The 13,675-nt window shown below is 37.4% G+C and overlaps 1 protein-coding gene across 7 annotated transcripts in view; it reads left to right on the forward strand.

Moving 5' to 3' along the window:
• IL1R1 (interleukin 1 receptor type 1) overlaps positions 1-13,675 on the forward strand; it is an 86,209-nt gene that overhangs the window by 69,065 nt on the left and 3,469 nt on the right. For 6 of the 7 annotated variants that reach the window (XM_028496832.2, XM_028496830.2, XM_028496829.2 and 3 more), the window contains 4 exons: positions 3,048-3,165; positions 3,881-4,032; positions 12,458-12,601; positions 13,328-13,495. In XM_028496832.2, coding sequence (XP_028352633.1) covers positions 3,048-3,165; positions 3,881-4,032; positions 12,458-12,601; positions 13,328-13,495 — 582 coding nt within the window. Of the gene's footprint in view, positions 1-3,047; positions 3,166-3,880; positions 4,033-6,340; positions 10,800-12,457; positions 12,602-13,327; positions 13,496-13,675 lie in introns of those variants that run through there. The other variant, XM_055088981.1, reaches the window with a different exon arrangement.

Below are 13,675 nucleotides of genomic sequence, written 5' to 3' on the forward strand. Positions count from 1 at the left end.
GTCCCATAGAATCCAGAGCAGTGTTTCAACCCTTTTTTTCCCCATTATTGCTCCCCTGTAGCGCCTAACAAGCCATTTTTCCCCTAATTCTCTTTACTTTCTCAGATATTTAATACCCAGACATGCACTATGGCACTTTGAAAGGCCACAAACCATTGCCATAGCTAAGCTTCTCTTGCTCTTCTCGCCAAGAAACACATTTTGCCCTGTTGAGAAGGCATGCTCGAGGAATGTATACTTCAGAGCTCTAAAGCCTAGATTTGATCTACAAATCTAAAAATAAGTTTACATTAGGAAATAATTTTAATATATCACATTGATCAGAGGCCTGATCACCGTGGCATATGATTATCTTATAATCAGGCATTTATTTGATAAGATTTCATATTAATTACCAATAAAATGACTTAGAAAAATAGGAATTGAGGGATACTGTCTGCACTTAATATCATCAGTTCAAACCAATCGTCACCAACATTTTTAATGGTGAAACACTATATAGTGTTAAACCTTCTACAGGTCTAGGCCTTCTCATTGAAGTCAAGAGCAAGACAAAGATGCCCATATAAGCAGTTTACTTAACGTGTTCCAGAAGTGCCCACTAATGCAAAGATAAAAGAACCAAGGCATGCTGACTGTAGGGGAGAAAAGAACTGTATTATTTTCAGATCATATAATTATGTACCTACAAATATTATTGTATTGGCCAGATATAAAATTAATATTCTAAAATATTAGACTTATTTAGCAAAAACCGGGAAAAGAGATCCTATTTGCAACAGTAAATGCCATAGAGATGTCTATAAGATAGCTTAGCAAAACCTTTAAAAATTATATTGGATTTATAAGGAAGAAAAAACCAACCAAACAAAAACCCCACAAAGTCTGACGTATAAATCTCAAACTGGGAGATTTAAAGCATACATTCTTAAAGGGATGGGAGGATGTTGTCTGCAATGGGGAGAAAATTGGTTTTTAGGAGGTGAAAAAATCTAAATCAATAGATATAGTGTATATCTGTGGTATTAAAAATTCATGGAGAGTTAGGCAACTGGGATTAAAAGCTCCCAAAAAAACAGTAAGTTACAGATTTAATGGAATTCCAATAAAAATATGAATGGGCTTAAAAATTGGCAAGTGATGCTGAAATTCACCTGGGAGAATAAAATGCTGAGATTACTAAGCTAATACTGGGATTAAAAGCTAAATGATATGAATATTTACCCTAAAACTGCAATAATTCAGAGTGTGGTACCCCTGGCGTCAGTATACACAGATCAACCTAGAAAGTCCCAAATAAATAATTTTATAATTCTTACATTACATAACAGATTAGTGAGGAAGAGATTTATTATTCAATAAGAGATTCTGGAATTATCAGTCAACTATTTGGATAAAAACATTAAGTTAAAGCTTTCTCTCATACCATACCCAAGTTATATTCTAGACAGATTAAAGAACTAAAACAGTCAAAACATACAACAATGCAAACATCATATATACCTGAAAGGAAAAAGTACATGGAATATTTTCCTGATTTGATGGTAGAGAGAGCTTTTCAACAACAACCAAAAATAGTGAAAACATAGTATAAAACAATTGTAAATTTGGTCAAATAGTAAAAATATATACACTAAAGAATTTCCATAAACAATAACAAAATGAAAACAAGCTCTGAAAGATATTTGCAGTAGTTTTCATATATGATAAAGAGTTACTATCCTTGATAAAGAGCTTCCATACATCATAATGTTAATAATATGAGAATGCAGTTTAGTAATGGCCATTAGGAATAACAAGCAATTCTTTTTTTTTTAAATTTATTTGTTCTAGTTATTTATTTTTGGTGGCGTTGAGTCTTCGTTGCTGCATGCAGGGTTTCTCTAGTCCCGGCGAGCGGGGGCTACTCTTCCTTGCAGTGCACAGGTTTCTCACTGCGGTGGCTTCTCTTGTTACGGAGATGAGAATGCAGTTTAGTAATGGCCATTAGGAATAACAAGCAATTCTTTTTTTAAAAATTTATTTGTTCTAGTTATTTATTTTTGGTTGCGTTGAGTCTTCGTTGCTGCATGCAGGGTTTCTCTAGTCCCGGCGAGCGGGGGCTGCTCTTCCTTGCAGTGCACAGGCTTCTCACTGCGGTGGCTTCTCTTGTTACGGAGCACGGGCTCTAGGCACGCGGGCTTCAGTAGTTGTGGCTCGCGGGCTCTAGAGCGCAGGCTCAGTAGTTGTGGTGCACGGGCTTAGTTGCTCCATGGCATCTTCCCGGACCAGGGCTCGAACCCACGTCCCCTGCATTGGCAGGTGGATTCTTAACTACTGTGCCACCAGGGAAGCCCATAACAAGCAATTCTTAAAAGAAAGGCAAATGAATACTAAGCTTATGAAAAACATGTTAATTCACCATGAGCTCAAGAAATGCAAATGAAAATTTAAATGGAATTTTTTTCTTCTCTCAATTGGCAATGACTAACCAAAAACACTTGGTATCTGGGGCTTTTGGGGATAAATGACTTGCATACACTGCTGGACAGAGTGCAGACTGGTATAGTCTCCCTTGGGACAGGGCGTTTGGCTTTAAAAAATATGTATCTCTTTTAACTCAATTCTTCCAGATTTTTATTCAGAGTAATACTTCAGGATATGTACAATGTTGATGTACAGGAACATTCATTGGAATGTTAATCATAATGGAAAATTAGAAACAAATTATGTTTAGCAATAGGAAAGGAATTCATCATAATATGTCTGTATGATGGAATAGTAAACTGCCATGAAATAGCCTATTTTGGAAGGCTAATCACGTGAGCCGAAATTACAAATAGTAGACAATGACACCCCGTTTTAAAAATTGCATACGTACACAGAAAGGTAAGGAATGAGATACGTAAAGTTACTAATAGTGCTTATCTCTCAGTGGTGGATATAAGGGCAACTTCTTCTTTTTGCTTTCCTATAATTTCAAATTTTTGTTCAACAGTCATTTATTAATCTAGATAGGTCAGGTAAAAGTCCATTAATGTTATGATTAAGAATACATTCCTTTGCAGGATCCTGGCTCCAATTGATCTGCAATGTTACCGGCCAGTTGAGTAACTTTGTCTACTGGAGGTGGAATGGGTCAGCAATTAAGGAATATGAGCCTATGATGATGGAAGAGTTTACATAGTAAGTATGCTAAGAGCCAGACATGCCATAGAGACATTTTGGTATTAAATTCCATGTCATACATCATCTAACCATTACGATTGAATCTAGTGGCAGTGATCAAGTTGGTCATTGATTGGTCCTTAACCCTTTGCTTCCCATATTGAGTTTTGCTAAGCTCAGCAGGATTCATAAGATCTTGTCAATGAAGGTGACAATACATGTCATTATGGTACAAATTCCAGACCACTTGGAAGGCTTTCTCTTAAATTCAGTTAAAAATGTTGCAGCATTCCCATGAAACAATTGTCCTGAATTATCCTTCATGTCATTCCATTTTTAAAGTAGTTTAGAAAAGACTCATTAATTGTGGCCAAGAATCAGGCACCCCCTTGCTCAGGTCTCTGATGGCGCCCTATTACTTCTTAGCGTCACCTGCAAACCCTTTCCCATCTACTCTTGTTTCATATATTTTGTGCCCCATGGAGACCAGGATGCCTATGTCCCCATTTTCCTTCTTGGAAGCTGGTAATTTTAATTTTATTTCTCTGTGCCGCTGAGTATTGTACTAACAGTGGTCTTAGGGCTCTGAAATATCGGATCAGTCTTGCTAACAGCCTGATTCTTATACCTGTGCTTAGGACTGGTGATTATTTCTGCTGTAACGATAAACTAGGGATGCTTATTGTATCTATAATTGATGCCATTTATACAATTTTATTACTCTTTTGAACAGCGTGCAGAATCCTTTAAACAAAAGAAGGAGTACCGTCATCGCACGGCTTAATATTACAGCAGTGGAAAGTAAATTTTTTCTACATCCATTTATCTGTTTAGCCAAGAATACAGAAGGAAGGAGTACAGCATATATCCAATTAATACATCCAGGTAAACAACACAGCTGTTGATTTGAAATGCAATTTTGTTTTCCTGTAGTAAGATTTCATGACCTTGAGGTTTACAGTACTATTTCCTCTGCCCAGAATGCTCTTAGATTCCTCTTAACCTGGGGATTGCCATTCCTTTACTTCTCAGCTGAACTATATCTTCTTCTAGGAGGTTTTTCTGTCCTGCTGCCTACTCTTAACCCATCTCTCTGCCCAAACAGATGAGGCGTTAGGGCCTCTGCTATGCATGTCCATATCTATCTTAGTTTTCTTTACTTGAATATAAATTCTGTGATGCAGATAATTACTCATCATTCTATTTCCAGAGCTAATAGCAACTTAAGTCTGGTCATCTTCGGTACCTAATGAATATTTTTAGGTAAACAACTACATGACGAATGCACAGGGGAAGCCTAAATAGCCACTTTCCAGACAGGATGTCAGAAGTTACTGGTTTTCATGAATTCTGTAATCACACACAGTATTGGCAGTATTTGTGTCCCTCCTCACCGATTCATTTTTCTGCCTCATTTATTCTGCCATTGATCCTTTCTAGTGTATTTTTCATTTAAGTTATGGTATTCTTCAACTCTGGTTGCCTCTATATTTTCTAACTGTGTTAAAAACTTATTATAGCTTTTTGCTCTGTGCATCCATTCTTTTCCCAAGTTCTTGGATCACCTTTACGATCATTATATTGAACTCTTTCTTGGGTAGAGTGCCTATCTCCACTTCATTTAGTTGTTTTTCTGGGGTTTTATCTTGTTCCTTCATCTGGAATGCATTCCTTTACTGTCTCATTTTGTTAACTTTCTATTTGTATTTTTATGTATATGGAAGATTAGTTATGTTTCTTGGTCTTGGAGAAGTGGCCCTCTGTAGGGGATGTCCTATGTGTCAGTACACTCACCTCTTGCTACCCAATGGCCTGGGACCAGCTGGTCCCAGGGTAGCTTCTGACCTGTTTGTGTACTCAGTTCCACAGGCTGTGGGATGATAGTTTTCTTGCTTCTGGTGGGTGAGGCTGGTTTAGGGGCTCATGCAGGCTTCCTGGTAGGAGGGGCCAGTGCCTGACCCCTGGTGGGTGCCGCTGGGGCTTGGCCCTCTGGGGGGCAGGGCCGTGTCAAGGGGAACATCTAGAGCTGGCTTTGGGCTCAGGAAGTCTTTTTAGGCAGCCTGTCTGCTGATGGGTGGGGCTGTGTTCCTGCCCTGGGTGGTCGTTTGGCCTGATAGAGCCCAGCACCGGAGCCTACAGGCTGTTTCAGGAGGCCAGGTCTTGGTGCCAAAGACCCAAGCAAGATATCTGCCTCTATCTAGTCTGCCACCGGCTTTTATGATCCCAGAGAGAGAGCCACAGCTGCCGCCTGCCCAGCAGACCCTCCAAACCAGCAGGTAATGACTCCTATGGAGTCACTGCTTTTGCCCTGAGTTTTGGTGTGCACAAGACCTTGTGTGCCCTCCAAGAGTGGAATCTCTTTCCCCCAGTCCTGTGGAGCTCCTGCAGTGAAGCCCCATGGGCCTTCAAAGCCAAATGATCTGGGGGCTCTTCCTCCTGATGCCAGACTCCTAGGTCATGGAGCCTGATGTGGGGCTCAGAGCTCTCATGCCTGTGGGAGAACTTTTGCAATATAATTATTCTCCAGTTTGTGGGTTGCCCACCCGGGATTTGATTATATTGCATGTGCCCCTCATACCATCTCATCATGATTTCTTCTAATTCCTTGGCTGTAGAATGTCATTTTTGGTAGGTTCCAGTCTTTTATCTATGGTGGTTCAGCAGTTAGTTGTGATTTTGGTGTGCTCGTGAGAGGAGGTGAACTCAAGGTCCTCCTACTCTGCCATCTTGTGTTGCTTATTCTTAAAAGCCTTCAGTGATTCCTCATGGCCTACTGGATATTTCAAGCCTCTTACAAGTGTTATTCAGCTTCCTCTCTCTCCTCATTTCACTGATACGCTGCAGCATTTGCCAACTCTCCTTAAAATTCTACTCTTTGCTTCTTGTACTTTCTCTTACTTCATTATACTCTTATTTCCCCTTTGCTGTCTCCTTTTCTTTCATTGCACTAAAATTATTTTTCTCAAAATTTCACCATTAGTGTTCCCTATTTCCTCCCTTAGTAGTTTGTAAAATTGGTCCTGAGACCACTTATTTTCAGAATTGTATAGGTTGCTTTTAAAAGTTCAGACTCATTTACCTACCATGGGGCTGCAAAATTAGATTAGGAAGACACAGTGGTGGAAGCCACTGCTACAGAACAGAATACAAGACCTTGGGGACAATGTCAAATGCACCAATATTTGCATTATAGAGGTCCCAGAAGGAGAAGAGAGAAAGGACCTGAGAAAATAATAGCTGAAATTTAACATGAGAAAGGAAACAGTCACCCAATTCCAGGAAGCACAGAAGAGTCCCATACAGGATTAAACCAAGGAGGAACATGCTGAGACAAAAACTGACAAAAATTAATGATGAAGAGAAAATATTAAAAGCAACAAGGGAAACCACATAAGCTTATTAGTTGGTTTTTTCGGCAGAAACTCTGTAGGCCAGAAGGGAGTGGCACTGTATATTTACAATGATGTAATGGAAAAACCTACAACCAAGAATAATCTACACAGCAAGTTTATTCTTCAGATTTGATGGAGCAATCAAAAGCTTTACAGATAAGTAAAAGCTAAAAGAATTCAGTACCACCAAGCCAGCTTTATAAAACATGATAAAGGAACTTCTATAAGCAGAAAAGGAAAGACCACAACTAGAAACAAGAAAATTATGTAACAGGAAAGCTCACCAGTAAAGGCAGGAGATCATAGACACACAAAGATATGAAAACCAGTAATCACGAGAAGAGGAGTACAAATGCAGGATATTTAAAATGCATTTGAAATTAAGAGATCAGCAACTTAATACAATAATATATATAGAGCCTGCTATACCAAGACCTCATGTTAACCACAAACCAAAAATCTACAATAGATATACACACAAAAAAGAAAACTAACACTATAGGTAGTCATCAAATCAAAAGAGGAAAAGGAAAAAAAAAGTCCTACCAAAACAAATCCAGAACAATTAACAATGGCAATAAGAACATACAGACTGGCTGAATGGATACAAAAATATATGTATTTCATCTACCAGAGACCCACTTCAGATCTAAAGATATATACAGACAAACTGAGGGGATGGAAAAAGATATACCATGCAAATGGTATAATTGATTATTAATTGGTATTAATTGATAATTATAAGAGCATTCCATCTGAAAGCAGGGAATACACATTCTTTTCAAGTGCACATGGAACATTCTCCAGGATAGATCACATGTTGGGCCACAAAGCAAGCCTTGGTAAATTTAAGAAAACAAATCATATCAAGCATCATTTCCAACCACAACACTGTGAGATTAGAAATCAACTACAAGAAAAAAAAACACAAACATGTGGAGGCTATATAATATGCTACTAAAGGACCAATGGATCACCTGAAGAAATCAAAGAGGAAATAAGAAAAAAAAAAACCCTAGAGACAAATGAAAAAAACATGTCCATCCAAAACCTCTGGGATGCAGCAAAGGCAGTTCTAAGAGGGAAGTTTATAGTGATACAATCTTAGGAAACAAGAAAAATCTCAAATAACCTAATCTAATACCTAAAGTAACGAGAGGAAGAACAAACAAAACCCAAAGTTAGTAGAAGGAAAGAAATCATAAAGATCAGAGCAGAAATAAAGAAAATTGATAAACTTTTAGCCAGACTCATCAAGAAAAAAGGGAGATGGCCCAAAGTAATAAAATTAGAAACAAAAAAGTTACAACTGACACTGCAGAAATACAGTGTCATAAGAGGATCATAAGAGACTACAACAACTAGCTATATGCCAATAAAATGGAAAACCTAAAAGAAATGGACACAGTCTTAGAAAGGTACAGTCTCCCAAGACTGAAACAGTATGAAATAGAAAATATGAACAGACCAATTACAAGTACTGAAATTGAATCTGTGATTTTAAAACTCCCAACAAACAAAAGTTCAGGGCCAGATGGCTTCACAGGCGAATTCTACCAAATATTTAGAGAAAAGGTTATGCCTATCCTTCTGAAACTATTCCAAAGAATTGCAGAGGAAGGAACACTTCCAAACTCATTCTGTGAGGCCCCCATCACCCTGATACCAAAACCAAAGATGCCACAAAAAAAGAAAATTACAGGCCAATATCCCTGATGAATATAAATGCAAACATCCTCAAAAAATACTAGCAAACTAAATCCAACAATACATTAAAAGGATCATACACCATGATTGAGAGGGATTTATCCCAGTGATGCAAGGGTTTTTTGGTATCCACAAATCAATCAATGTGATACACCACATTAATATCTTGAAGAATAAAACCCATATGATCATCTTAATAGATGCAGAAGAAGCTTTTGACAAAATTCAACACCAATTTATGATAAAAACTCCCCAGAAAGTGAGCATAAAGGGAACATAACATAAAAGTCATATATGACAAACCCACAGCTAACATTATAATCAACACTGAAAAGCTAAAAGCATTTCCTCTAAGATTTCCTCAGGAACAGTACAAGGATGCCCACTCTTGCCACTTTTATTCAACATAATTTTTGGATTCCTAGCCAGAGCAATCAGAGAAGAAAGAGAAATAAGAGGAAACCAAATTGGAAAAGAAGTAAAACTGTCACTGTTTGCAGATGACACGATACTGTACGTAGAAAATGCTAAAGATGCTACCAGAAAACTACTAGGGCTCATCAATGAATTTGGTAAAGTTGCAGGATAGAAAATTAATACATAGAAATCTATTGCATTTCTATACACTAACAGATCAGAAACAGAAATTTAGGAAACAATGCCATTTATCATCACATCAGAAAGAATAGAAAGAATAAAATACCTAGGAATAAACGTACCTAAGGAGGCAAAAGACCTGTACCCCGAAAAGTATCAGACACTGATGAAAGAATTTGAAAATGACACAAACAGATGGAAAGATATACCATGTTCTTAGATTGGAAGAATCAATATTTTCAAACTGACTGTACTACCCCAGGTAATTTACAGATTCAGTGCAATCCCTATCAAACTACCAATGGTATTTTTCCCAGAACTAGAACAAAAAAATTTTAAATCTCTATGGAAACACAAAAGACCCTGAATAGCCAGAGGAATCTTGAGAAAGAAAAAGAGCTGGAGGAATCAGGCTCTCTGGCTTCAGACTATACTGAAAAGCTACAATCATCAAAACAATATGGTACTGTCACAAAAACACAAATATAGATCAATGGAACAGGATAGAAAGCCCAGAAATAAACCCACACACCTGTGGTCAATTAAACAAAGGAAGCAATAATATACAGTGGAGAAAAGACAATCTCTTCAATAGGTGGTGCTGGGAAAACTGGACAGCTACATGTAAAAGAATAAAATTAGAACATTCATTAACACCCTATATAAAAATACTCAAAATGGATTAAAAACCTAAACGTAAAGCCAGATACTATAAAACTCCTAGAGGAAAATATAGGCAGAACATTCTTTGACATAAATCACAGGAATATTTTTTCCAATCCATCTTCTAGATAATGCCAATAAAAACAAAACCAAATGGGACCTAAACTTTAAAAGCTTTTGCACAGCAAATGAAACCATAAACAAAGTGAGAAGACGACCTATAGAATTGGAGAAATTAGCAGCAAATGATGCATCCGACAAGGGATTAATCTCCAAAATACACAGTCATACAACTCAATAACAAAAAAAAACCAATCAAAAAATGTGAAGAAGACCTAAATAGACATTTTTCCAAAGAAGACATACAGATAGCCAACAGGCACATGAAAAAATGCTCAACATCACTAATTATTACAGAAATGCAAATCAAAACTACAATGGGGCTTCCCTGGTGGCACAGTGGTTGAGAGTCCGCCTGCCGATGCAGGGGACACAGGATCGTGCCCCGGTCCAGGAAGATCCCACATGCCGCGGAGCGGCTAGGCCTGTGAGCCATGGCCACTGAGCCTGTGCGTCCGGAGCCTGTGCTCCGCAACAGAAGAGGCCACAACAGTGAGAGGCCCGCGTACCGCAAAAAAAAAAAAAAAAAAAAAAAAAAATACAATGAGGTGTCACCTCATTCTTGTCAAAATGGCCATCATCAAAACATCTACAAATAATAAATGCTGGAGAGGGAATGGAGAAAAGGGAACCCTCATATGTTGTTGGTGAGAATGTAAATTGGTACAGCCACTATACAGAACAGTATGGCGGTTCCTTAGAAAACTAAAAATAGAGTTACCGTATGATCCTGCAATCCCACTTCTGGGCATATATCCAGAGAAAACTATAATTCAAAAAGATACATGCACCCCCAATGTTCCTAACAGCACTATTTAACAATGTCTATCAACAGATGAATGGATAAAGAAGTTGTGGTATATATTTGCGATAAAATGTTACTCTGCCATAAATAGAATAATTCCATTTGTAGCAACATGGATAGACCTAGAGATTATCACACTAAGTGAAGTAGACCAAACAGAGAAAGACAAATATATGATATCACTTATATGTGGAATCTAAAAAAAAAAAAATACAAATGAACTTGTCTACAAAACAGAAATAGACTCACAGACACAGCAAACAAACTTATGGTTACCGAAGGGGAGGGGGGTATAAATTAGGAGTTTGGGATTAACATATACATACTAATATATATAAAATAGATAACCAACAAGAACATACTGTACAGCACAGGGAACTATACTCAATATTTTGTAATAACCTATAAGGGGAAAAAAAATCAAAAAAATATGTATATACAATATATATACATATTTAACTGAATTATATATATATTTTATTTGTATATATAACTGAATCACTTTGCTGTACACCTGAAACTGACATTATAAATCAGCTATACTTCAATAAAAAAATCTTGAAGTGTTTGTGAAATATTTTAAGATAATTTGTAGTTGAATTAAAATATGGTATTTATGAATGTGTACATGGAAGAAAATCTAAAAGAACCTATGGACAAACTATTAGAATTAGTAAATGAATTTAGCACAATCACTAGTGTATATGTTTATATGTAGTATTTCTATGTATTTCTGCAAATACCAACAACAAATAGAAATTAAGTTTAAAAAATAACATTTACAGTAGCATCAAAAAGTATCAAATATTCAGTATGTAGGAATAAATCCAGCAACAACTGTTCAAACTCTGTGATACAAACTAGAAGTACATTATTGAGATAAATTAAAGACCTAATAGATGGAGGGATATACAATATCCATGGATTGAAAGACTGAAATACTCAGTATTATAAATGTTAGTCCCCTTCAAATTAATCTATAGATTCAAAACAATTCCAATCAAAATCTCAGCAATATTTGTGCAGGTGTGGGTGTGCATTTGTGTGGGCATGTTGTGGGCATGTTTATCCTAAAGGTCATATTGGAAATGTAATGGGCCAAGACTAGTCAAGGTGGTCTTGAATAAAAACAACAAATAAGGAAGATTTACACTTCAGATATCATGATCTTGTACAAAGCTACAGTAATTAAGACTGTAAATGTGAACTATCAATTGCGCCAATCAGATATTGATCTATCTTGAGTTCCACTTCATAGCCAGTTCAACTGCAGATGGATCAATGACTGAAATTGGAAAAGCAAAATAACAGAGCTTTCCGGATGCCTCCTTGTCCCCTGACATTTAGAAGTCTCCTTCTTTCTCTACTCTCCTCCCCCTTACCTCTCCACATGACTCCTCTGCAGTCATCAGATTAATAACTAGCATGTGAAGCTGGGAGGATGTGGAAGTGTGAAACACTGTCTGGCATCCCTAAACCCTTTTCTCCTTTCCCCCTGTCTTCAGCTTTCTCCACCTGACTCTTCTTTCTCCCGCTGTGGAGCACAGGCTCCGGACGCGCAGGCTCAGCGGCCATGGCTCACGGGCCCAGCCGCTCCATGGCATGTGGGATCTTCCCGGACCGGGGCACGAACCTGTGTCCCCTGCATCGGCAGGCGGACTCCCAACCACTGCGCCACCAGGGAAACCCTGACTCTTCTACTTTTGTAGGCTTTTGAGTGACTCTGACTTTACTCATAGTCCTATGGAATGCTCTATCCTATGGTCTTTTTTCTATGTTATTACATATGACTTAGGTGAAAATTTAATACAATGCACCTTAGTTTTATACAGTATCCATTCTCAATGACTTTGTACATTAGTATTCATTAATAAAAGATGATAATGAATGGGTTAATACTGTCTGGGATTTGGGATTACAGGCCAATCCCAAATATGGTTTCTCTGGGATGATAATGTTTAATTTGCTATGCTCAATTTTTAAATTCTTTGTGTTCTAATATTTTTTCCCCTCTTTTCTGCTGTAGTCCCTGATTTCCAGACGCCCACAATTGGTATATTTGTCATGTTAACATTGGTAATTACATGCTCTGTTTTCATCTATAAAGTCTTCAAGGTTGACATTGTGCTTTGGTACAGAGATTCTTTCTATGATTTTCTCCCAAAAAAAGGTACGATTTTGCATTCTATGCAGTATTTTCTTGTTGGGGTGGTTAAGAGATGTAAAAGCTAACTGAGAGGGGTTTTATTTAAATTTTAAAATGAAATGTGGCATATACAAAATAACATAATTATACATAATTATAGTTTCTTAACCAAATAGACTGAATAGTATTATTTTCTAAGTTACTGCTCTGGTGTTCATAATGGTGGGATACACAGGCATTTAGAGCATCTGCTTACAAATCCAGTTATTCAGAAGCTGTGGTTGAGAACTTGCTCTGTGCTGGGTAGAACACAGATCACCCCATGATCTGCCATCAAATGGAAGAAATGATGTAATTTTCATACATTGGGGAAGTACTCTCTCTTTTGTTTAAACCTCACAAAAAACTAATACTACACTAATATATAAAAGGAAGAATGGATAGAATTCAGGGCTTAGACATTTGGGGAAGGTGAGAACAGTGAGATAAGGATAGTTCCATACTGAGGGGTAAAGAATGTTTGCATATGAGGGGACCATCGAATAATATAAGAAGAACTTTGTAGTAAAACAGAATAAATGTAAACGTGTAAGAGATGAACACTTTAAAAAGGCATTATACTTTTGGTGTTGTTGCTTCATACCATTGTACACAAAATAATTCACTATGAAATGCATGTTTGTGATACTGACTTTACCAAATCTCGTTTTTTTTTCTTTTGGTTCTAAATATATTGCATTTTCTCTTTAGCTTCAGATGGAAAGACGTATGATGCATACATACTGTGTCCAAAGACCCCTGGGGAAGGGTCCACCTCTAACTCAGATATTTTTGTGTTTAAAGTCTTACCTGAGGTCTTGGAAAAACAGTGTGGATATAAGCTGTTCATCAGTGGCCGAGATGACTACGTTGGGGAAAGTATGTATGCAGTGGAAAAAGTAATAGTCTTTGTAAAACTAATTCAATTACTAAACTTGGGTTCCCTCTTTCTGGAAGACTGTGACCTGGGTGTACATATTTGACAATTTTAAGAGCTTTTTTTTTTTTTTTTTTTTTTTGCGGTACGCGGGCCTCTCACTGTTGTGGCCCCTCCCGTTG

The sequence above is a fragment of the Physeter macrocephalus genome, chromosome 12 (assembly GCF_002837175.3).
Source record: "Physeter macrocephalus isolate SW-GA chromosome 12, ASM283717v5, whole genome shotgun sequence".
NCBI lineage: Eukaryota > Metazoa > Chordata > Mammalia > Artiodactyla > Physeteridae > Physeter > Physeter macrocephalus.